We start from the raw sequence: 27043 nt of genomic DNA on the forward strand, positions 1-27043 counted from the left end.
TTTATCAGATTTCCTGGTGGGAAAGTAACTGAGGAGTAATTAACCATGTCACAGTATTATGGACCAAGCTGGATGAGATGGTGATCCAGCTGCCATGCATACGCAAGTCCAGTTAGAAAGCCAGTTGGTACTACACAACTGGGAACAGTGAAGGAGTGGTGGTGGACTGAGTTCCCCATGCTCCCCAAACAGCTGCTTCTCCCATACTCATAGCACTAGGACTCAGGTTCATCCAATGAAGCTGAATGTTGAAAGATTCAGGATAAAGTGCTTCTTCACACAGCACACAGCTTTGCTGTGGAATTTGCTTTCACCAGAAGCCATGATGGCCACCAACTTGGATGGTTTTAAAAGACAAATTCATGGAGAATCAGACTATCAATGGCTACTAACCATGATGGGTGTCTTGCATCTCCGTTGTTGGAATGCTGTTGTGCTCTGGTCCTGCTTCTGGGTTTCTCATAGGCATCTGGTTGGCCACTGTGAGAACAGGATGCTGGACTAGATGAACTACTTCTTAAGTTCCTATGACTGGTAAAGGTAAAGGGACCCCTGACCGTTAGGTCCAGTCGTGGACGACTCTGGGGCAGCGGCGCTCATCTCGCTTTACTGGCTGAGGGAGCCGGCGTACAGCTTCCGGGTCACGTGGCCAGCATGACTAAGCTGTCATGGTCCAGTCTATGGGCAATCAAAGTCCTGGCTGAGGACGTCGGCACCGAGGGCAAGATGACAGGGTGGGAGCAGGAACAAAAGTCCAGAAGCCAGGGGTCCAAGGGTCAGGAAGCAGGGAGTCATGAAGTCAAGGGTCCGGGGGTCAAGAAGCAAGGAGCCAAACGCAGCAAGGCAGGAAACGTGTTGCTGTGGCAAAGAGCTGAAGGGAAATGCTAACCTTATATCCCTTCCTGGCTCTTGCCACCAGGTGCAGTGAGTTACCAAGTAGCCTCACCTGTGCGGCCGTGCCTTGCCTCTCCAGAACAAACTTAGGAAGGCCCCAGTCCTGTGAAGCCCTACTGGTCACAGGGCCTGGCTCCTGCATACACTCCTGACATAAGCTGTTTCTGGCGAACCAGAGCAGAGCACAGAAATGCTGTTTACCTTCCTGCTGGAGTGGTACCTATTTATCTACTTGTACTTTGACATGCTTTCGAACTGCTAGGTGGGCAGGAGCTATGACTGGTACAGCCATTTTATTTCTAACAAAGTTCTATGTATGCACACAGATGGACTTGCTTACTAGCAACCAATCCAACCCCAACAGTACATTTTGATGTTCTATGAATGCTTGAGATACAACATACAAATTCGTTAAGAAAGCTAGTTTTTACTTAATATTTCCTTGGAAATACAAAAATACATTCATGAAACATGACTAGATACAATAATATTATGCCATTTCAGAGGTTTTGAATGCTTGGCTTATTCCCTTTAGATACATTGCTTTGAAGACTCTAAAACTTTCTTAATGTATAAGTGTTTTTCTGTCCAGACATTTCAGTGCAATTAATTTTCTTCTCATAACTTGTTGCGTTTCTTCTGCTCCCAAACTAAATGGTAAAAATTGCTTACATACTAAACCAATCCAAGTCAGGGTTATACATATGGTACACTGTAGTTAAACATTAAATAATCCAGATAATAAAAGTTGTAAATCTGCTGTCTTTCTGTGTTGGAAATTTCTGCCAAGTATTGTCTGACAACTTCTAAATTTGTTCTTTTTTCACTGGAATGCCTGTCTTTGAAATTAGGAAAAGTCAGCCCCTCTGGTGCACCTATTAGTCTCAAAAAATAATTGGCATCATCTCCCAAAGTCTCAAATTTTCCAATGTAATCATAGTTGATAGCACAAGGATAACAGAGTTGGCTGATCTGTTCCCAGTGAGTGTCCATACCTACTGGCCGATGGGAATCTAACAAATACTGGATGAACTCTTTAAATTTCACTCCTGAGCCCGTTGCCAATGCCACTCTATCTGCATTAAGTCTGTATTTCTTAATAATTGCCTTCCCAAATACAGGGTGGTAGTAGCTGTTTGGATGTTCAAACTTATCTCTGAATGCAGACACTAATCTTTCCATGGGATCCCGCACAAATATAACTTTGGTGTACGTCTTTAAACGCTTGTGTATCCCTTTTAGGTTGTAGCTGTCTAGTTTTCTGAGATGCTTTCCATAATGTGCAGCATCATGCGTAATGTTAGCAGCAGAATCAGCAACGCCGCTGAGCACCATCAAAACCCGCTTCCAGTTGGAACAACCTGCCTTAGGCACCTCACAGTACAAAACTTTGTGCTTATCTTCCACATAGAGTCTGGACACCATGCGCGTAAGGTGAGTCCGGGGTCTGCTTTTGCCAGTGTACCTTTTGCAGAAATCATAAAGGAAAGATCTTCGTTTCTCTTGCATCTCATCTGTGGTTTTCCAGTGATTGCTTCTGATTAAAGTTTTGTTTAAAGGGCGCAGAACTGGTGGTAAATTCACTTGCCTGAACTGTTTAAGAAGCGATTTAATCTTCTGCGACTCTTCAGATAATCCAGTAGTCAAGGAGCCTGCCATCCCTAGAATAGCGTCAGCATCTCCCTGAGAATGTCCAATCTCAATAAGAGCTTTACTTGGCTTGTCAAGCTTTTCACCAGTGACCCAGTTTTTTGGTTTTCTTTCAGGTTCCTCTGAAGAATAGAATCTGAAGTTCTAAGGGGGGGAAAAAGAAACCAGAGAACTCTTAGAATGTTCCTCTATTGGGGCCTGCTAAAAATGTTGCTGCGTAGAGAGCTGCTTTTCGGGATTCCAGCTGCCCCATTCCTCTCTCCCCTCCAATTTTTCATCCCCCCACTGCCCCAACAGTTACCCAGCATGCTGTAGCAATTAAGCATGTTTTTTGGGACTCTCACTCCCTTAGGGTTTTGGTTTCTTTAGAAAAAACCACCAACTACTACTGCAGCCCTTGATGTTTCCAGTGTATGCTTGCACTTCCCTCTTGAGCATGGATGCTGTCTGCTTTGGCCACATAAGCCAAACAAATAGCACTTGCTTGCTGAAACAGATCTTATCTGCATTGCTCACCACCAGTCAACCTTCATTAACAAAGTAATGAAGTGATGGGTAATGAGTGAAATTTGCTGTAGGAAGGCACTCTGGAATCCTTGTTAGCAGATAAGGAAAATGGATTCTCTATATTTTTTATTGAACAAGTAGTTCTATGTTCTTTAAAGGGGAAAATGAATATTAAGAGATGAGACTTATCTTTTTACAGAAGTTGAGTAACAAGGAGTCCTCTCATGCATGGTTCTCAGGGGTTTGCTAGATTTATTTATTTATGAGCAGATTTATAACCCACATATTTCACAAATGCTTGCACAAGGATTTGTGCAGTACTATAATACCAGGTTCTGTGGGACTTCTGCTTTATCTTGCACTAGAGAAACCACATCTTTGGATTTTGCTTAACTTTTCTGATTAAAAAAAGATCTAGGATGTGGCATAAACTATCCTTCCATGACTAGAAGACACCTTTCACGTGTGGAAGGGAAGGACACTTTTGGAATCTTCCAACTGATTGTACTGGTGGTTTTATTTGTTTTATTTTGTGTTGCAATTTAGTGGCTTTATATGGCGAACTGCCTACAGGGCTTGCATGGGTTGAGGTGAAAGCTGAATAAACAAACAGACAAACGAACTGATTGAAATTGACTAGCGACCAGGAATCTATTTATAACTGTACTTTTCTGAATGTTGTGTAGATTGAATCCCAGGAATCCCTAAATGATACAAATGAACTTCTGCAGCTGAGGATATATACAGGAAATATGCAAATACAGATAACAACACTGATATCACAAACATCTGTAGATCTCAAATTTACCCTCAGTGTATTATGAGTGGAAAACCTTTGAACGATTTCAACAAGAGGGAATGAGATATAAAAAGCCAGGTGATGGCTATTATCCAAGAACTGACTTAAATAAACAAGTCAGCTGGGACCCCTGACCAAAGCTCAAAGTTATCCCTAAGGACATTGCAGAGAGGTAACAGAAAGTGACCAGAGGACTTCTAGTGCAGCTACCTGAGAAAGAGAGTATGCACTTGCAGCAGGAGATGCTGAACCACTATGACAGGAGTGACTTTTGTTGTTGTTGTTTTGTTTGCTAGAGCAGCTAAGCTTCTCAAAAGTGCCTCAGGTAGCTCTCCCCAGGTTCAACTGGCACACACACACAGCAGGAGTGCCGTGGAGCTGCTCCCTGCTCAGCTCTGGGAGAGAAATTGTCAGTCAGGAAGAAGGCAGCACTAATCAGATGTGGGGTGGAAAGGGAGACAAAAATAAGGGGAAATGGATGTTGCAAGGTGAGGGTTACATTATGTAAAGCACCATTTTTGCTATTTTGTTTCATGGCCCCCATACTTAATATTTCTGTAGTTCCAAAGTCATTAACAATGGTACCAAGTAGTGACTAGTGGCTGGTGATTGTCAGGTACTGAGTAAATGAGTGCAGAGTGAGGGTCCATGGTGACTCCACCACAGCCCAGCTTGGGTGGGATGCTTCAGGGACCAAATAGGGTACCAGTATCTGTGGGGAATGCTGATCCACCACATCAGATAGTGTGAGAAGCACTGAATATTTTGATGCAAGTAGCATGAATAGTCCCTGTATTATCCTGCTTTTTGTTGAAATTGCAATGGTATACTGGCTTGTCAATAAATAAATCATCACTACAGTCTCTCTTCCTTTTGTGAACCTGTGTGGTATAGTGGTTACAGTGTCAGACTCTGACTTAGGAGACCAGGGTACAACTCCTCACTCAAAACTTTGGGCCTAAACTACCTTGCAGGGTTGTTGTGTTTAAATGAGATGGGGGAGAACCCTGTACACCTTGAGCTTGAGCCCCCTTGAACTCCTTGGAGAAAATAGTGGGATATAAACGCATTTAAATAAACAGATAGATAAAATAGGTTTATGTTAAACATAATGGATGGAATTCAATGTTGCACTAATTTGATCATTCTCTCAGTGTTTCCACATGCCAGAAAGAATGTTCTCCACACACAGAAAAACACCTGGGGTGTTCTGGGAATTCTCCTGACCCCCTAGAGCTAATTTGGTGGGAGGGCACAGAGGAATAGGGGAAAGAAGTCCCATTGCACTAGCAGGATTTGTTGTTCTGGCTCCTGCTAGTGCATCTGCTCAATTGAATCTGACCCACTAACTGCTGCAATTAGTGAATGAAAACAACTAATGTTTGAACACTGGCAACCTCCATAAGTGCTTTGTTTTATTGACTCTATTTAGGAAAAGGAGCAAAGAGAAAAATGTAAAGCGCAAAGATCAGCTGATCACCTACTCAAATGGATGCAAGTTAGATATCTTGGAACTTGTTTTCATGTTTTCTGTATAAATTAAAAACCTTGGAAGTAGTGATTTTGTGTCTCCCTGTATTAGCTACTCAGCTTTCAGTGCTCCTAAGCAAGAGTCCCACTTTCACCTTCCGAGCATTTCCTGCAGTGCATCAGATATGACATTCTAGGAAGCAGAGTGTCTATGTGCATTTCTTCTTGCATTCCCTGTACTGCCGAGAAGCTCGGAAAGATCACTTTACCCTCACAGCAATCTTGTGGAGATGGACAGGGCTTGTGAGACACACAAGAGGGGCCATGACGCCATCAATGGATGCTCCTGGTGCACCCATGCAACACTGGTTTACTGTGCATTATGTTACTCATGTTATGGCCACCTGCGTGGAGCAGCTCTCTGCTGAGGTCGTTTCATGTACTGTATTTTTCACTCTATAGGACACACTTTTTCCCCTTCAAAAATGAAGGGGAAATGTGTGTGCGTCCTATGGAGCGAAGACGCCATAGCCCCCGACCCTCTCCCGGCTGGAGAGGTGACGCACGGCTATGGAAGCAGCCTCTATAGCCGCGTGTCACCTCTCCAGCCGGGAGAGCGTGTGCGGGGCTAAAGAAGACCCCCGTGACCCTCTCCCAGCTGGAGAGGTGACGCGTGGCTATGGCAGGAGCCTCCATAGCCGCACGTCACCTCTCCAGCTGGGAGAGCGCGCGCGGGGCAAAAGAAGCCCCCCACGACCCTCTCCCAGCTGGAGAGGTGACACGTGACTATGGCAGCAGCCTCTCCGCTGCTCCCTGACCTGCTCTTTGGGGCTGGTGGTGGGCTTCCCCCGCCAGCCCCAAGGAGCAGGTCAAAAGGAACCTGAAGCCTGGAGAGTGAGAGGGGTCGGTGCACACCGACCCCTCTCGCTCTCCAGGCTTCCAAGGTAGCCACCTGAACAGCACCTTGTTTTAGAGCGGGAAAACAAGAGGGGGAAAATTCTCCCCCTCTCTGCGCAGCACCTCCTGCCACTTCGCTGAAGGGGCGCTGGGCAGAGAGGGGGAGAATTTTTTTTCTTGTTCTCCCCCCTCTAAAACAAGGTGCGTCCTATTGTCCGGTGCGTCCTATGGTGCGAAAAATACGGTACTTTCTACATGAAATGTGTGACCTCAGTGAACTCATAAACCAGGTGACCTTTGAAGGATGGTCTTCCCCGTTCCATAAGGAATCACAGTGGTCATTAAGTGTCCCAATAATGGTTAGCCTTGGGGTTGTGTCTAAGAATACCCAGGATTTCCTTGTCCAATGCTAGTGAGACAAGGGTCTCAGTTGACTTGATAAATCAACCACTGTGGTGTCCTCTGGATGTTCCTAGACTACAACTCCCATCATCCTTGACTATTGGCCAGATTGCCTGGGGTTGATGGAAGTTGTATTCAAACAACATTTGGAAGGCACACGTTGGCTAACCCTGCCGTGATACAGTAACTTCTGCATCTTGACTGCATAACCCAAGCAAGCCAGAACAGTTCGGAAAAGCAGGGATTTCCATTAGGGAAGCTATTTAAAAGGCTATTTAAGTTGCAATGATGTTTTAAACCTTTTAAATTTAGCAATGTGGTTGTTTAAAATGTAAAAAATATACAAAACGTGAAATAAAATATATTCTGTCTAGTCCAGGAAAGGCAACCAGAAAGAGAAAAATGGGAGCAAGCTTTACTGTGTTTTAAATTTTATTCTCCATTCTCCTGTTTTTGTATTTGTGTATTGTAGTTGTGTTATGCCCTGAAATTGGATAAGATGAAAGTTGGCAGTAAAATGTTTTAAGTAAATAAACTTGGGAATGCAGCAGCCAGTGCCCACTTATAGATGACAAAGGGTTAAAAACTACAGAAAGAAGCCACAAAAAGAGGATGAAATGGGGGTCAGTGGCACAGGGGGAAAGGTTTAGCCCTTTCCCCATGAGTAATTTCCCTGATTCTCATCTCTCAAAACAACAAGAACAGCTGTTAGTCCCATGGAGTGGGCTGTGGTGGGAGCTAGACTATCTTAAGTGGGGTGGGAGTGGTGGAGAGAAAGTATCAATAATTCCTTGGCTAAGTCAAAACATACCACTTTCTTTGAGCTTCTGATTTGTTCATACAAGACTGTATAAAATCACACACATTAATGAAATGAGACAGTTTGCACAATCTGGTTCAACAAACTGATTTGTGTAGGCAGTAACTTGGATAAACGGAATTAATCTCCAATTTTGTTTGCCAATTCTTGTTAAACTGCTAATTAATTTCCCCCTTGTCTTCCTCTTACAGTCAAAATATTATGTATTTTTTTCTTAATAAGCTGAACTTCATGATGGCTGAGGAATTCTGAATCTTTGCCAGCCTAGTAGCATCTCCACATTAGGGCTACACTCTATGATCCTCTGAATGGAATTAACTGCTGGTAAATATTTATATGCATGCAGTTTTTGGCTCTACTCCAGAGAAAGTTAGTTGTGCTTAAGTTTTATTCAAATAAAGGAGATGAATTACTTGCAACTAAATTAAGCTCCAGTTAGATCTTCAGCAAAACCAACTAACTCTGGATAGGAACAACTGAGCTCTGTTAGATAATTTCAAGCCAGCTACAGAGAAAAGTGAAAAACCAACCCAGCCCACTGGCTTCAGCAAGAGTTTTATTCTATGTCAATACATTATTCTTTTTGTCTGTATTCAAACATGGTAATGGATTAAGATGAACCTTGAAATAATAATAAAACAACAAAAGATTAAATTATTTTGAAAATACGTAATCAATTTGTTTATCATATGTTTTCAGCTGAAACTGTTGTGCTCCTTTTATTAAATGTTAAAATAACTATTTTAATCTATAAAAAAACCTGTTTTTAATGAATCTTCTCATTACACACAATGTCTGGCCCCACCTCCAGTCTGCAGTTTCTACATTTTTAATTCCTTCTTGTCCATTCATTGAATTAGACATAATTACTTCTAAACAGTTTGTTTTTATTCACATTGTTTTTATGCTTCAATCCTGCTTTTAAGAGGGGGTTGTTTCATATGACTACAGTGGTACCTCAGGTTACATACGCTTCAGGTTACATACGCTTTAGGTTACAGACTCCGCTAACCCAAAAATAGTACCTCGGGTTAAGAACTTTGCTTCAGGATGAGAACAGAAATCATGCAGCAGTGCTGCGGTGGCAGCAGGAGGCCCCATTAGCTAAAGTGGTGCTTCAGGTTAAGAACAGTTTCAGGTTAAGAACGGACCTCCTGAACGAATTAAGTACTTAACCTGAGGTACCACTGTATTTGTTCATAGGGAGTAAGGTAAAGGTAACGTTAAGGGATCCCTGGACAGTTAAGTCCAGTCAAAGGCGACTATGGGGTATGGCACTCGTCTTATTTTTCCTGCCGAGGGAGCTGGCGTTTGTCCACAGACAGCTTTCTTGGTTATGTGGCCAGCATGACTAAGCTGCTTCTGGTGCAACGGGACACTGTGATGAGTGCTAGAGTGCACAGAAACACCATTTACCTTGCTGCCACAGTGGTACCTATTTATCTACTTCTGCTGGTGTGCTTTTGAACTGCTAGGTTGGCAGATGCTGGGACAGAGCAGGTTATGCAGGTGACACTGTGGTCTAGACCACTGAGCCTCTTGGGCTTGCCAATCAGAAGGTCGGCAGTTTGAATCCAGGCAATAGGGTGAACTCCCATTGCTCTGTCCCAGCTTCTGCCAACCTAGCAGTTTGAAAGCATACCAGTGCAAGTAGATAAATAGGTACCGCTGCAGTAGGAAGGTAAATGGCATTTCCATGCACTGTGGCAGTTGTCACGGTGTCCCGTTGCACCAGAAGCAGTTTAGTCATGCTGGCCACATGACCCCGAAAGCTGTCTGTGGACAAACACCAGCTCCCTTGGACTGAAAAGTGAGATGAGCACCACACCCCATAGTTACCTTTGACGGAACTTAACCATCCAGTCATTTACCTTTTACCATAGGGAGTGTAGTGTGGTAGAAACAACAAACATCTGCCTATAAATTATTGAATGGGTTTTAACCTATCTAATGCAAAATATCTAATACAAAGTACTGTATGTATATCTCATGAACTATGCAGTTAAAAGATGTATATACATTTTTAAAATACCTGATTAATTGCGTGCTGCTGTATTTTTTCTTCAGACACTGAAAGAAAAAATTAAAAATCAGTAAGTAGTAGTATATTACAATGAAGTGATCATGTACATAACAAAACTAAGTTACGAGAGAAAAGTTATGAAACAAAGTGCAAAAGTATACAGAAATATTGAAACTAGCTACCTTTTTAATCAGTATTTTAGAATATGTGGAATGTTCACACATTAGGAAAAGCATATTGGCCTAGTTTGCATGTAACATTAAAACATGGTTTAAACAAACCTTAGTTAACAAATCATGGTGTAGTGTTACATGCAAACCCAGCCCAGCACCTTAACAATTAACTGTGTGCTGTTGCAACACTATGAAGCAACACCAGTAGTAGCACACCGGTGACACTGTGAAGCAACACAAGAAGTAGCACTGTGGCTGACCACTTCTTGTACGGTCGTTTGATCCTCATCTTATACCTACATCTTTAAAAACTCTTGCCTGGGAATTAAATTATATTTCCTTAATAAATCCAAAAGGACAAGGGGTTGAGCAGAAATATACTAAATGACTGCCAACAGCATGGTACTTAACATTTTATAACATAAGGAGTTTTCACACACCAGTCACTGCATGCCATATATAGTTACATCTTAATAGTTTCATTCCCCTTCAGAAGAGGATGCTCCAAATACAAGAGAATTTTGCTTCTGCCTTTTGAAGACAGCAGGCATTAAACACAGGCTTCTTGGGCAGTTACCTCAGGCCATGCAAGCTTCAGGATGGATTCCTAGAACATTTCCTAAGCCATAATACTGAGGAGCTGATGTACTAGAGGCTTGCCTAGGAAAGTTTTTATTAGCGTATTCTATTACAACACAGCTTTATCTAGGGCTGCAATCCCCAAAAACAACTACATATGAGAAGATACAACAGAATGAGATGGAGCTTGCACATGCAAAAGTGAACAGGGACTGCATACATACTGTATTTTTCACTCTATAACACACACCCGACCATAACACGCAAGTAGTTTTTAGAGGAGGAAAACAAGAAAAAAAATATTCTAAACGAAACAGTGGATGTATGATTTTTGTGGTTCATGCTGTGGCCACAGACATGTGATCTGACAGTGAGTTTGGAGTAGCATAATGCAAAAATTCTGAGGATCCATGTGGATCCATGCTTTGTAACCACGTTTTTGCACCACTGCGGCCGACTGTCCTCTTCACTTATCGGCCAGGAGCAAGTTTCTTGCTCAATATCTTAAGGGAATTGCCGATGATACGATTGAAGCCAAACTGAAATATCTACTAATTGATGATGACCCCCTAAGATCACTCATGGCTGCCAGATTCTTGATCAGCGTCCTATCCCTAAAGAAGAGAAATGGACTCCTGTGTGGCTTGGATAATCCTTTTAAACCATGATCTATGTTTTAGGTGATATCACCATTGTTTTAAACCATGATCTATGTTTTAGGTGATATCACCATTGATATCCTTGATTAATTTATGAGCAGAGGGCGATGTATAGGTTACAAATTTATTGTAATGTATGATGGTGGTCTTTGTTTTTATTTTGCTTTGGTTCCTATTTGTCTTTTGTAAGTTTTGGCGATTTTAAATTTGGAGGTTTAAGTATATTATGCTGGTATGGGAAAATGTCGTGTAACGGGCCAATGGCCGTAATAAAGATCAATCCAATCCACCACTGCGGCCCCAGGCAACAGTGGGTGCATGATTTTTTTGGTGCAAGATGTAGCCATGGACATGCTATGTGATCCGATGGTGAATTTGGGGTGACCCAGTGCAAAAATCCTGAGGATCCATGTGGATCTGTGCTTTGTAACCACGTTTTAAATGGGGAGGGAAGGAAAAGCACTCAAGGGACAAGGAGCACGCGTGGGGTGTGTGGAGAAGGATGCTGCTAATAATGCAGAAGACGGGTTTAAGGGGAGAAGCACACATGGGGTGGGTGGAGAAGGATGCTGCTAATAATGAAGAAGAGGGGTATAAGGGGAGAAGGCTCCTCTCCTCTCCAGCTTTGTTCCTTTAAAGCAAGCAGGCTCTGCTTTTCTCCCTCCTCCCTGCTCATCCCCGGCTTAGCGAGCTGAAAAACTTTGCTGCTATTTAGCGAGCTGAGTGGGGAGGAGAGAGGGATAGAGAGCCTGCTTGCTTTAAAGGAACCAACCGGACAGGAGCTGCTTACACTTGTGTAAGCGGCTCCTCTCCTCTCCCGCTTTGCAGGCTCTCTGTCCCTCTCTCCTCCCCACTCAGCGGCTCTTCTCCCGCTTTGCTGTTTCAAAGCGAGCCACGGAGAAGGGAAGGAAGGGGAACCATGGATCCTCTGCTCACGACTGCAGCAGATCCCCCCCCGCGACCCGTAGGCATTCCCTCCATAGCACGCACAGACATTTCCCCTTACTTTCTAGGAGGAAAAAAGTGAGTGTTATGGTGCAAAAAATATGGTAATATGGAATACTCATTCTACAACAGAAAACGCCAGCACTTCAACTGAGGCAGGTAAGGTGGAAAAGTGGTTTGACAGATTCAGGCATCTTGTTCTCTTATTAGAAGTGACTTGGGAAAGCCAGCAGGGCCATTTAGAAAAGGGAAGTGCAGGCTGAAATCCTCTTTCCCCCTCTCTACTTATGCAGCTTAAAAGAATATGTCGGAAAATAAAGGCAACAAAGGTTGTTGTTGTGTGGTTTTTTTTAACTTTTCATGTGCACTAGGTTACCGTTATCACTGAAAGGCTTTCACCTTGTTTGTGGGAATTTCAGTTGAACTCCATCAATCACGGTTTTCTGGGCCAAGGATATGTGGATGGCACTCCTTTTACAGCTTGTCAGTGTCACAATTTGTGTAGCCAGAGGGATTGCTGTGGAGCCACATTAGGCAAACTATCAAACTGGCAGGTTTAAAGACATTGACAAATGCGCTCACTTTTGTTCTTCTTCAAACACAGAAGGTTGAAGGTTTGCTTTCATGTTTACAAAATTGCATTTTTTTTCCTGCAGGACAACAAATGGATCAAACCTCTTTTTTAAAAAAAAATAGTATTTTTCACCTGATCTTTCTACATGGCAGAACATCCAGTAATACCTTCGTGATTACTTTTGTTATTGAGCATATTCAATCCAAATAAACTGGTGATTAGTATCTTTAAAACTGATAGGCTGAATTAAAAAGGTGGCAGATCTAAATTAAATGACCAAATGAGATAAGGCACACATTAACTAGAGATGTGAAATATACATATCTTCCTAAGAGATTCCCTTAATTTAACAGCATATATTATCATATCTATCCAGTAATGTATGCATGTCATAAGCTCCCCTGCAAATGAGATGGCTTATTCATTTTGGTGGAGATCCATGTGTGTACTCCTTTCTGCACATAGACCAACTGATAAGCACATGTACTTTATATGCAGATTGGAACAAATCCCAAAATCTCCATGCTCAAGTTCTGCATGTGTTACCAGGTGTCCCAGAGGTCTTCCAGTTGAATAGAAGAAGCATTTTGCGTCAGTCTTGCAAATCAAGAAATTGCTTTTTGACTCATCTAGGACCATAGCTTGTTTTGCATGCAGAAGGTCTCAAGTTTAATCCAATTCCCATCAGACCCAACCAGCATGGCCAAAGGTCAGGGGTGATGGAAACTGTAGTCCATGAACATCTGGAGGGCCAGAGGCTCCCTATTTCTGCAACAAAGCAACATAATGTGGTTATTTCTTGAAATATGTGAGTTTCTTCTGAGAGCTGGTATTGGTGAATGTCAGACTGGAACTAGGTATATCCAGGCTCATTTCTCCACTCAGCCCTAGGTGACAATGAGCCAGGGACCATATCTCAACCTGCCCTACCTCACAGAGTTGTTGTGAAGGTAAAAGAGGGGCATGCATTCTGTATCAAGCTCCTTGGATGAAAGACAGGATAATAAAGAATAAAGAATAATAAAGAGTGTCTGTTAGCTATGGAAGATAAATATCTGCAAGTGTAGGTAATTCTCTGGGTGATAACAAGGAAACCCAAATGGACTCAGTTATTGGTTTATGACCAATGGTGTCCTGAATTTCGGAGTGCTTGGAATTTGGATTCTAGGTCAATTCCAAGTAAGGCATTTGTGAACACAGTCCTAGTATTTTCTTACTTTGAAAGGTAGGTTTTAAAGAAGTATCTTGTCTAATGATCTCTTAAAGTAACTATCTTCCTAAAAAGAGAGAGGGGGGGGGATCAAGATTACTTATTGCTTTAGGCTATGGCAGAGGATTGTCTCTTTATGGTAATTACTTCCTGCATAATGGTGTACTATTTTGTTTTGTAGATACAAGTGTTACTTTTTTGCTTCAAGAAGGAAAATTAAACATTATTTAGGCAGTCTTTCAGTAGGCACTGCTGTGTTCATTGAGAACATCATTGTGACAATTGAAATCACATCTTGAGGCTAATTTTTGTAACCAAATAAGGCTCTCTCTTTTTGGTAATAAAAGATTAAGGAGTATGTGTTTTAAACATCCTTTAATGATGTACAAGATGCTTGGAAAGACCAATGTTTGCAATCTCTGGTTGGATCAACTCTATTTTGCTCAAAGGTTTGTGGACTTTGAATACTGATGCTTTCCTGCTTCCTAGTACATTTGTTTTTAGGCTATTTTTATTTCACTTTAAAGGAATTTTAATAACTTTGTGTTGACAGCATAGACAGCTGGGGCTGAGAATTAAAGAAAAACTCACTTGCTGACTGAGGAAGGAAGTGACATCAATGAGCTTCTAAAGACAGCCCAGAGGGGAAATTGAATTTTGTGCATGTGGCCTGCCGTTTCACTGTATTTACAGGAATGCCTACAAATGCAAATGGGATCATTTATGGTATCTATCTCGAACATACCAAGAAATTGTAGAACTCTGGAAAGACTTCTCTGACAGTTTCATTTTGAAGGATTTCAACAGGATCATTGGCCTAAGTCCTCATTACTAAGGGTAGTTTCCCCTAAGTATTTTGACTTGCACCATTATCTGAAACTATTATATTCTGGAAACTCAACCTGTTTGTAAGGTAAAGGTAAAGGGACCCCTGACCATTAGGTCCAGTCGCGGCCGACTCTGGGGTTGCGGCACTCATCTCGCTTTGTTGGCCATGGGAGCCGGCTTACAGCTTCTTGGTCATGTGGCCAACATGACTAAGCCACTTCTGGTGAACCAGAGCAGCGCACGGAAACGCCATTTACCTTCTTACCAGAGCGGTACCTATTTATCTACTTGCACTTTGACGTGCTATCGAACTGCTAGGTTGGCAGGAGCAGGGACTGAGCAACGGGAGCTCACCCCGTCGTGGGGATTCGAACTGCCGACCTTCTGATCGGCAAGTCCTAGGCTCCGTGGTATAACCCACAGTGCCACCCACGTTGTACCCATGTTCTTTTCCACCACAGTGGCAACATACAAAGTTTCGTGGTGTTGCAATAGTATAGAAAAAACGATGCCAAATTCTTAACACACAATTTGCTGCCCTAGCATACAAGCCTTTGTGCATTTCTACACAATCAGACAAACATTATCAGAATTCTGTTTATCCGCCTGTGTTACTACTCCTGCAAGCTCTGAGACAACAATAGCAGTTTCTTAACATATCCCAACGTTATCACTAGGGAGGCTAGTCCTGAATGTCTTACTTCCACATTTGCTACTTTGCAGCCATTAGTTCTAATAACAAGCACCTTCTTCAATCTGAATAGCTCATCTACTGTTATTGTATCTGTTGCATTTGCAACAGTGCTTTCACATTGTCTCTCAGGCACTTTTGCCTTCTCTAAATGTAGCAAACTCTAAAAATATAGGCTTGTCAAATGAATCTTTTCTCCTTGCAATCATTCTAGTTACTGCTCTTTGCACTTGCTCTTGTTTGAAAGCACATGCATATGGCACATAGTGGACTGAATAGCATTGAATGAATAATTTGCGTTGTTGGCTTGACATGCTGGAAGGTTGGACCACAGAAATTTTTAATACCTCAACAATGTAAAATTGGAGAACTGCTTCTTTGCTCAAGAAGCATGCAAGCTAGTAGATTAAATAACACCCCCCAATGAACCATTCCAATTTGACCAGATTTGAATATAGATATGTAAACAAAATTCAATAAAATATGGTAGATGTATGCCTCCTCTCCCTATTCTTAGGAGTGCCTTATAGCTTCACCACATTTATTTTGTGCAAATTAAGCGACAGGGTACGATGAAAAGGTCCCGCCATGAATTAATTGCCTTTTCTTTAGTATTGCATAATCGTAGCAAGCTGTCACGGTGCCAACTCACCAGTTACCCTGGCAGCGTTAAACATAAAAAGGAACCCCAAGTTGAAACTGATTGAACCAAATGAAGGAAAGCTGGCCATTTCAGAGCCTTTGAATTCTCACAGCATTCTACAGTCTTTCCCTGGCTAATTTTTGGTGATTACTTTTGATATGAAAACAGTTCTTTAATTGTCAGTCTCTAATAAGGATGCAGAGCTGTTCCTAGGAGGTTCAAAGGACCCTGGGAACATAAACATTTGCAAAAGTTAATGCAGCCAAATATCTTGTGCTGACCCACGTGTGCACATTCAGCTTCTGCCTAATGAAGTCATTACCAACAATGCCAACCAAGCAAGATGTTCTCCTCAATTTGACAAAGGGGCTCTCATGTGAAAAGAATTTGGGAGTACACATTCATTAATGTTTTTGTGAATAAAAAGGGGAAAGTGAAATTAGACTTCAATTCTGAGCCAAAATTTGCCTTAGCTCCTTTTCTAAGCACAGCAGTATGTGTAAGAGGTATACATACAAGAGGTATGTATAAATAAAGAGCTGGCATGGTGTAATGAGGAAGAGACTGAGCTACGAATCAGGAAGTCCCTGGTTTGAACTTTTGTCACTGCCATGAACTCAATAGGAGACTTTAGATAAGCAACCACTTCTTAGCCTCAGTCTATGTTTGATGGCAGATAATAGCAGTGATTTACAGGGTTGTAAAGATTGCAACGAGAAAATCCATGTAAAATGTTTTAAAGCACTATACAAGTGTTAATGATTCTTATTCATTATTATTGCCACTATGCTTAAACATTTCATTATTTTAAATATCAGATTTTACTTTGCACTGGAAAGCTAAAATAGTAACTGCAAGTGTTCAGAAAACACAAGAACACTATACCTAATTTCCTAAATAAGAACCATATGGCTGCACACTAAGTCAGCCTGATGGAATAATTTGATTGTTATCAGGAAGCAGCAGCTCATGGATTTGGTCATGTTTGCAACATGGAGGTTATGAATGTAGTTGTTCATTTCTTGGGAGAGGTAAACCCCTAGTTTTGCCATACCAATTCAGAAGAGCTGAAATCAGGCTTTACACTAATTTTAAAACATTTACTTGCTCTTTAACAGGCTGTAGAATGAAGTGTCAGGTCAATTCTTCTTCCTCTTTTTAAATATCGACTTCTTTGTAAAAGGTCCTGTGATGGGTGTGTCATGAAAATGGGTAGAATTATACCTGGCACGAAGTCATGTTATTTCCCCCCTTCTTCTCCTCCCTTGCACACACCAAAAATTTGTTCTAGGGCTCCCCCAATCTCTGCAGGAGATTTGGGGACAGTGTGCCTGTGTGTGTGAGTGCAAGCTCCATTGTGCAAGTGGAAGTCATTCTGCTCACATTATTTAGTTGAATATGGCCCAATGGTTTCATGTTGCAACACCTGTTCACAGTTCATATCATCATCATCATCATCATTGACTTTTATTGCACAGTAATTGTCTCCTGCTGCTTGGATGCCGCTACCCCCCCCTCCTATTTTTTAAACACAAAATAGCTCTACATAAGCACATTCAGGGTCCACGTGGTGCACATGACCTCACAGTGCTTGGTAGCCAATCAAATTTGAATATGCAATGATGCCACTGAGAGTGAATGAAGTTCTCCCACTCCTCTCATTCTGAAGGGTGGGGGCAACAGAAGTAAAAGCAAACATGGAAGTTTGCAGCCCCGGGAAATCAGATTGGCAGTCCCGTCTTGTCTTCCTGTGCTTGTGGTTTCATTACCTACCAACACTCTAAGGCAAGACTTTTGCCCCAATCCAGCTTGTGTAGTACAGGCGTCTCTGCATCTACAAACAACTGACTTGCACTCAGTTGCGTATAGGTACCAGGAAATAATTAAATATTTCAATTCAAACTTGGAAATGGCGGGAGAGAGCTGAAGAATCCTCATGGCTCATGAGGAGACCCTCCCCAGACCCTGAAGAGAACATCAGTGAGGGTGGATGAAGCCCTGAAGAGACCAGAGGCGCAGTGGGGTTTTGTTTATGCTGCTCAGCCTCCCAGCTTAGCAGCTGATGTGTGGAGTAGTGCAGTAGCAGCCCCTTTCCTGCATGTCCTCCAACCTCCTGCCAGGCCCAAAGCTTCAATTCTAGTTATGGATATTTTTGAATACAGTATTTTTTGTATGGATTGAAGAGAGAGTGGCAGAGAGGGTGTTTAAAACCCTTTAAATTGGTGCTCCCCACTTTATGCAATTTATGTGCATGGGGCCCATAACTTAACCTCAGTGTAAGTTGGGGGATGCCTTACACTACATGTAGTACATTTGTTGGCAGCAGGGGAAAAAACAAAAACATGGATTCAAAGTGAAGCCTTATTGGAATGCTAATTCATTTCAAAAATAAAACCTGACATTCTGCCAAGGTGGTTAAATGAGCAGCAGAATGGAAGAAAATTGCTCTTTCAGTTTACTAATGATGCTCAACTCTGGTTTATAGAAGCCTCCACAGCAGCAGTATCCTGCTCCCATGTGAACCTGTCCAGTGGTAGGCAAGGTGCCTCTTACTTTCAGAGATGAGAGTGATGCTGCGAGGGAGATGACTTTCTATCTGTGGAATGCCCTCCTCAGAGCTATTTATAATGCACCTCTTTTCATCGCATTTAAGTGACAGGTAAGGACTGCTCTCTTTGCCCAGGCATTTATTTGTGTTACAATCAATCTGACTTAGGCTTTTGCATTGTAATGTGGACAGTTTTATTTTAATCTGGCTTCTGCATTTGTCTTTGGTGCCTGGTGAACAATTTAGTTGCAGTAAGGAATATCAATAAAAATAACGAATATCCATAGAGAAAAAACAAAGGTCCAACGGAGTGATAGATTTGGCTGCTCTGAAAGGTGTGATTCAACATAAATACTTTGCTTGATCTATGTCCATGAAGATGGAAAGTGAAATGTTACCAAAAAAAAGGGGGGCTCTCTAAAACAGAATGTAAAACGCTTTCATCTTGTTTTATTATTAGAGTAAAATAAAGAAGCATACTCCAAATTATCTTATTTGTAGTGGAAGCATGGCAGTAGCCAGAAAGTGGGAAGAAACCAGGCGAGGCCATCACCTTTAAATTCATTCCTAATTCATGAATTTAAATTATAATTATACTGATGTCACACAAAAACCTCCAAGTAATCAGTTGCTGCAGGGAGTTCATTTTACCTACATTTTCCATAGTTAGATTATGACCTTTCAAGGCTTCTACTTAGATCCAGCTGCATTTATTGGAAATAATTTGTTAAAGGTCATTCATGAATGGGAATACTGGTTTTATATATGCAAAAGATCAAGTTGGTACCGCTTTACACCCTAAAGTTCAAAAGGAATATAGAGGAAGATCATTATCACATCAGATTTGTGTGTTGTTATTTAAAAAGAGGGGTGAGGGTGGGGGGGGGGAGATATTCTAAAGACACACTCATCTGCCCCAGCTGCAACAAAACATGTCTTTCCTATATCGGCCACAGCAGGCACTGTATCTCTCCAGTGGTTTGACATCACCTTAAAAGGCACACTCCTCCATTGTCACCCAAGACAGATGGATGCCAAAAACAAAGCTACAAGAATGCAGCAGTGGTGGAGAACCTGGGGTCCTTCACATTGTCGGACTCTAATTCCCATCAGCTCAGCAAGCATGGCCAACCATCAGGGCTGATGCCCAGTAACATCTGGGTGCGGGGGGACCACAGACACTTCAAGAGAATTGAAGATTTTGGAGATGCTCAACTCTTTATTCTCAGCTGCCAGTTAACATCCCACCCTTGTATTCTCATGTCTCAACCAGCTACTACAGTGGTACCTCTGGTTATGTACTTAATTCGTTCTGGAGGTCCGTTCTTAACCTGAAACTGTTCTTATTTTTTTAAAAAAATAATTTTTATTAACCGGCCAATCAAATCAAATCACATCACATAAATTCCGAATTACAAAGCCAAATTTTAAATTTTGTTGAGGGGACCCATATTTCAAGATCCGAAGGGGGATTCTGATCATCTTCTTGCTACTGCGTTAATGTCCAAATCAGTCCAAACAAAGTTCATAATTCTATCCAGTCTTATCTTGCTGTTTCCACATCACCTCTTGTTCATATATTTTCTCTTTTTTCTTTATGATCTCTTCTGATAGTCTCCTTAAGCCGATAAACACCAATAATAATCCTGTGTGAATTTTTCCGTTCTTCCAATCCTCGAATTGAGATGGTTTCCATATATCATCGCCTTCATAGATAACAGCGCTCTTTCCATCATTAATTACAGAACTGTCGTTCTTAAGTCCCACTGAGGAGTTTCACCCACAGTATAAAAACAGCTCTATTTCTCTATTTCTCCTCTCAGACTTAAGTCCTCTGACAGAACTTCCCAATATGGCGACGGCACTTTTAACTGCGTCATTCCAAAGCCCTTATACATTCCACGCTCTTCTCAAAACATGCTTTGGTTCGAAAGTTTATCTCCACACAGCCTTAAATCCACAACTTAAGTCCTTAAAATGACATTTCTGACTTGTGGGGGGGAGGGTTCTTGTTTAATCACATATAAGAAAGAAAGTAAGGTTTTTCCCCCCTCCCCCATCAGTCCCTTTGCCATACCGAGTCTTGGCGTATCTTCACGTGATTTATACTTGCTCCTTCGACTCTCCTTGTTTTATCAGAGATCTCTTCTGTTAGCAGTCTTTACTCCCCCTTCTTCCTTGAAATATTTGCATTCGCTTCATCCAGATTGTTTCTTTTGAAGTTCTTGCAGCTAGTGGCGCAGATCAGAGACGGCGACCAGGAGCGCCGAAATCCCACAGGAGGGCATTGTGCCTAGTGCCCCCATCCCCACAAATTCGGGGGTGGTATAGGGCACAGCAGGCAAGGGCAGTCCCACCCCACAATCCTGGGGGGGGGTAGGGAGGCTATTTACTCCCATCACAGCCTCCAAATTACCTTGTGTGGGTCGGAGAGATGTTATTGTTAGCCATCTTCTGATGCGCCCCCTAGTGGCCCCCAAAACTGTTCTTAACCTGAAGCACCACTTTAGCTAATGGGGCCTCCTGCTGCCGCCGTGCGATTTCTGTTCTCATCCTGAAGCAAAGTTCTTAACCCGAGGTACTATTTCTGGGTTAGCGGAGTCTGTAACCTGAAGCGTATGTAACCCAAGGTACCACTGTACTCCCTTTGTGGCTACCATTTCACTTTTGTTTGTTTTCCAACAGCTTATCAATTAATGGAGTTCTCTTCTGATTGAACTAGTCCAGTTCAGGTAAACTTCGTCCCACTAAACTGGTCCCCGAACTTTATATCTTGATTCAGCTGCTAATGGTTAGGCTGTAGAGCATGCACTTTGTGTGCAGGAAGTCCCAGGTTCCATTCCTAGCATTGTCATTAAAAGAGCAGCAGAGCAAGGAAAGATTTCTTTTTTATGCCTTGAAGACCCACCACTAATAATAATAAATAATAGCCAATACCTACCGGTAGTTCAATGAATACTTTGACTCACTATAAAGACTGCTTTATATGAACACCTTTTGGGTAAGAATTTGCCTTCCTTGCTGATGGTCTCTAGGATCAGAGATATTACAGCCAGTCTAAGCCAGAAGCTGGGTTATTTGCAAATATTATCTAGGCTTTGGCCTGAACCCCCAGTATCCAAGCTTTTTCAGTTGGAAATAGCAATCTCCTTGAAAGAAGTGGGCAGAAGTACTGTAGGTTGTGATCTACTCTCCTTGAAAGAAGTGGGCAGAAGTACTGTAGGTTGTTTCCTGCTTGGCAGGGGGTTGGACTCGATGGCCCTTGTGGTCTCTTCCAACTCTATGATTCTATGATGCTAGTAGATCTCTGCATGATTTGACATAGACTTCTGACTCCCAACTGTTTAACAATGGCAGCAACAAAATGATGGCCTCCTGCCAAATTATGCTGCTGAAATGAAGAGATTTTGGGGTAAGGAGGAATGATTTTGTGTGTGGAAGTAGTGTGATTTCAATTCCTGCATTCAGAATTCTTTAATTCTGTGTGTAGTATTTTTTTGAATTGGATTCTGGTTTGTGGATCTCAGAGTTCTAGAAAAAAAAGTAGATTCCACAAAACTGATGTTTGCTTTGTATTATAAAATTCCACTGTATATTTTCAGGCAGTTGGTTCCCTTTGCACACTTGCTTGAATGTCAATTTCTTTGGGCCCCCCTCCAGATGACCCATTTATTGAGCGTTCATCATGATTTGCTTGTGCAAAGTGTACAGAGAGGTTAGATTATATCTGGTGTTTATTGAGTATTCATTCTGATTTGTTTTTGGTTCAATTACATGATTTGATTGCAGGTGATTTACATATCTTCCCATTAGCCATTTGTTCACCCTACACATTTCAATGCCTTTCCCCCTCATTTTTCAAATGGTAGAAAGTATGGGGTTTTGGTTTTTGAAGTGGATTTGCTGTGCTAGGGTGACAGAGAGCTTTAATCTACTTAAAATGCACAAACCCCAAGTTCTGGTGTGCACTTGAAGCCTCCCACAAAACACTGATAGTCTGGAGATGCCCTATATATATCCCCATCTTTCATCCCAGGGCCATCTCTACGTGGAGATAAATGCAGATTATTAGTATATTCCATATATGACTCTTATTGTTATGTGTGGAAGTTATTAAAAATGTAGTATTGTAATTAGCCATCTGGCACATGATAACTTCAATTAGCCTGATGAACAGACTCCTTTTTGTTAATATATTGTGTCAATGGGATGTTTACAACTGCCGGTTTCAAGCATTTTCCCCCTTTGGATTTCAAAGATAACTAGCTCCCAAGACCACAGAAAGAAGACAAACATCTTCACTAATTGTGGCATGGTGCCATTGTTGCATAATACAAGTAATATAATTGGGGGGTGGAGGAGCTGTACAAGCCTAAAGAGAGGCAAGACAGAAATGAATGTCAACACAAAAGTAAGCATATATGTGACTGCATATGTCCTTGATATTGCACATTCTTGATAATTTGTGCTCATGATGCTATCAGGGCAAGTCATACATAACCCCACTTTCAATCCTGTTTTTGCTTGCTAAAGCTTTGTGGTGGTCACATTGCTTTCCAATCAGTTCATATCTAATAATTTCCTGCTGAAATCCTGTAACTTTTTATAACACAAATATTCTGATTTATTTCTATACCGCTTTTGTTGCGCTATAGGCTTTCCAGACAGCAATAATGTGGTAGCATTTTGGAAGCATCACCGAATGATTAATATAGCAGAATACATCAATCACTAATGCACTATTATTGTGGCATAAACATGTAGCAGAATATACCCAGAATAAAACTCCATTCCCAAAAGGCCATTAGGAATGCTTCTGAGTCATCCCTCTTCAAATTTCCCCTAGAATTAATCATAGAATCATAGAATCATAGAGTTGGAAGAGACCACAAGGGCCATCGAGTCCAACCCCCTGCCAAGCAGGAAACACCATCAGAGCACTCCTGACATATGGTTGTCAAGCCTCTGCTTAAAGACCTCCAAAGAAGGAGACTCCACCACACTCCCTAATGGTCCTGGTTTCTCTTGCATTGACCAAAAAATGTCACAGACATTTTTTTGTTTGGCTTTTGAGGATTTTATAAGTCTGTGTTTTTAATAATCAATATTCTGCTTTTCTTCTCTATCAAAGTTAGAAGGACATAAATCTATAAACAGTAAAACAATACAGTATGAAGAATCAGAACAACAGTAGGGCAACTCAAATATCTAGAAGGGCTCAATAGCTTGATTTTAAGAAGAAAAGTTTTAATTGCCTTCTAAACACAGTCATTGAAGGAAACATTATTAGTCATGAGAGAGGGAGAGAGGGAGGTCTAGGGGAGGGAAGACATCACAGAAAAGGCCCTCTCATGCACTGTCAGCTTACCCTGTAACTTTAAACAACCACGCAGCATGCAAATATCAACCTAGCTAAATGCAGCAATATTGGAACCAAAATGAATCCCCTGCTAATTTCACCCAATAAACTGGTTGTTATGAAGAAAAACAGTCGCAGCCCATAAAAGTACTCAACTCCATTAGTGACAAAGCAACCTGTTCAGGAAAAAAGTTGACAACCTTTCTTTCCCCAAACAATCAAATAAACAAAGAATACAGCATGTTAAAAATGACAGGTTACTAAGGGATTTCCATATTCACTCAAGCTTTAAAATGAATGGCAATCTTATTGAATTAACTGCGGTAACTTTTACTTCAACAATGCCTAGATAAACACAGAATTTGAAACACCCAGTTTGAAAATAGTTCCAAGGGTGAAGAAATCTAATCAATGAGAAAATGTACTGTATCATTTTTTTGGGTTGAAGCACAAAATAATAATACTTGGTGCATATAGTTTTGACTATCCAAGCAATTCACATACATTTTCAATGTAATCCTTACAAGAATGCGTATTTGTTTTATAAGCAAGTCCATTTTCAGCCAAAGCAGCAGGTATTTGACAAAAGGAAAGAACTATTAAGACAAGCATTGTTAAGTTTCCAGAGGAAAAGCCTTTTTCATCTTTTGGAGCAAAAACACTCTTGTGGCACCCAAAAAACCTACATACAGTATTAACTGTAAAGGGAGACTGCAACATGAAACTGTTGAATTGCAGTACGTCAAGGATTGCCAGTGCTATCATGTGCAGATTTTTAGCCTGGAATAGGTGTTAATTGGCTTACCAACGCCAGAATGTCTGTGTCATCAAGAGTTCTGTGTGTGTGTGAATTGCTGCTATTAAGCACCTAATTAACACAGTACATTTATACATTTCATTTTCACTTGACCTCACTTTTTATCATCTGTCTCTCCCTCCACCTAGCTGTGTGTGTGTGTGTGTGTGTGTGTGTGCGCGCCCCCACAACTCAGAATAACACTCCATGCATCTGATGAAATGGACCATGGTTCACAAAGCTTATGCCATAATAAATCTGTTAGGCCTTAAGGTGCTACAAAGCTCTTTATTGTTACAGTTGTGTCACCGCACAGATCAGGAGTGAAGTCTTTATAAATTAACACTTGTGTCTATTGCATAATTCAACATTCAAGTAGAGAGCATTAGAATCCCAACATGCCTTCCTTGCCCATGGTGACTGGCGGTGGCAGCAGCAGCAGCAGATCAGCAAAGTACAGCAAGCCACCCAGGGGTCTCTCAATTTACTTCTCCCCATAGTTTGAATAGCTTGGCCACAGGACAGAGTAGGAGAGGGTGGAGAGGAAATAATTTGGCAAGCTGGCCCTCTGCGTGCCCATGCTAGGTAATGCAAACTAGTAGACACAAAAATAGCTCTCCACTGATGCCAGCAAAGATCCATATAAATTGTGAAATTTCATAGAAATCATACTGATCTCACAGTGAGGGAAATAAATTAAGAAATTAAAAAATTGTGCAGTAGCACCTTAGAGACCAACTAAGTTAGTTCTGGGTATAAGCTTTCATTGCATGCACACGGAAGCTTATACCCAGAACTAACTTAGCTGGTCTCTAAGGTGCTACTGGACAATTTTTTAATTTTTTAAATTTATTTCATCTGCATCAGACCAACACGGCTACCTACCCAAATCTAGAATCATAGTGAGGGGCAACTCTGGAAGAATAAAGAGAAACAATGCATTGTTTTGCAGCAAGTCCAATTTTGCTTCTAGTTTTAGATAACTGCTTGTTATTCTATCAGCCATCAAAAATCTCTATGCACCTGTGCAAAACAGAACACTGTTGCACAGCATGCACCCCTGTGCTGCATTCTCAGACACACTCCAAAGTACCTTCCTGCATCAGAACCAGAAACAGTGACCTATGTTATAGTTAAAGAAGTCTGGTTATGCGCCAAGCATTAGCATGCAACTAGTGTTAGCACTACTGCCCTCTATGTTTCTGATGCAAATATTGAACAACAATTTTTAACTAGTTCTTCTCTCCCAAAGTGACTTCTGGAACAGTGTTCTTTTCTTTGAAGTCTTCTCCGATTCTTTTCATTCAAGCTACTATAAGAAACTTGTAGTTTTAGACTTTTCAGCTTTGCTAAAATGCATTCTTTGGTGATAGTCAAATAAGTTTTACTCAGAGTAGACCTACTGAAATTAATGAACACTACTAAGCCAGTTCCATTAATTTCAGTGGGTTTACTCTGAGTAAATTTTATTGAATACTACCCAGTGTATGGATAGGAATGCCAACTTATATCAACTTCAAAACTCTTGGAGGTTAGTAGTTTTCATTTTAAAGTACCTCAACTGCTGAAATTAGATGCCAGGTCCACAGCCTGAACATTGACAATATACGGGTAAGTCTCCAGAGCTAATCTTGCAGAAAATCAACTGTATTGTATAGGGGTTGAACAACATCACCCAGTTTCATTTTCCTTTTTCTGTATGATGCTGCTTACATCTGAAGTTTAAAAGTACACATGAAACACATTTCTCTCTCTAAGTTAAGCTCAGTATTAACACATGAAATTTTTAGTTTTTCAGATGTAGAATTAAGCTCCCTACAGTGCTTCCTTTTTTTTTTTTTTGCATGTAACATAAAAAGGGTTTCCTGGTTTTTATAATGATGATATGTGCATCTCAAATGAAGTTACCTTAGATTAAATTTAACTGACTATGTTGATTAACACTGTTAACCAGTTTTTCAATGGGTCCAGGAAGAAAGCAGCTCTTGCAAGCATCACTTCCTTTTTAGTTGTACCAGGTATCATTTCAAAATGCAGTGAACGGAGTTTTCATACAGGGGAACCTCATATTGAAATAAGTGCTGCATTTCCAAGGAACAAGTTAACGAAGGTGATTCTGTGTGGTGAAGTGCCCTCTAGTGACAAAATGAAAATCAGGAAAATAAGTTTTGCAAGAAATAACCTCCAATTGGTTTTCTGTTTTTTAAAAATCAGTCTGAAAGTTTTCACCCTTACCCATCATATTAATAAATTTAATGTCATGCTTTATTGTATTTTATTACATTGTGGATTTTAAATAGTTGTAAGCTACCCTGAGTTATGCCTAGGGACTAGAAAGGCAGGATAGAAATATCTCTATAAAGAAAACAAAATTGTTAATAAAAATAAGAATTTCAGTTATAATAGTTTGTAGTTGCTAGAACTTAAAACAATAAAGCAATGGTGTCAAATCAGTTGCAGCAATGGCTTACCTTTACAATCAAGAACTGTATGTTGTCACTCAAGCCCCTCTCCCAAAGTCCTCTGGCATGTGCATGGGACTTGGAAGAAGGATTCATTTTATGCTGGGTTAGAAA

General features: G+C 41.2%; 1 protein-coding gene across 3 annotated transcripts in view; it reads right to left on the reverse strand.

The window, feature by feature from the left end:
* Positions 1-1301: 1301 nt before the first annotated feature.
* The window catches only part of CHST9 (carbohydrate sulfotransferase 9), a 56112-nt gene continuing 30370 nt past the window's right edge, over positions 1302-27043 (reverse strand). For 2 of the 3 annotated variants that reach the window (XM_079982743.1, XM_079982744.1), the window contains exons 3-4: positions 9472-9509; positions 1302-2688 (exon numbers count right to left, since the gene is read on the reverse strand). In XM_079982743.1, coding sequence (XP_079838869.1) covers positions 1591-2688; positions 9472-9509 — 1136 coding nt within the window. In that variant the 3' untranslated portion in view covers positions 1302-1590. Of the gene's footprint in view, positions 2689-9471; positions 9510-14193; positions 14292-27043 lie in introns of those variants that run through there. The other variant, XM_079982745.1, reaches the window with a different exon arrangement.

The sequence above is a fragment of the Podarcis cretensis genome, assembly GCF_951804945.1.
Source record: "Podarcis cretensis genome assembly, chromosome: 7".
Taxonomy (NCBI): Eukaryota; Metazoa; Chordata; class Lepidosauria; order Squamata; family Lacertidae; genus Podarcis; species Podarcis cretensis.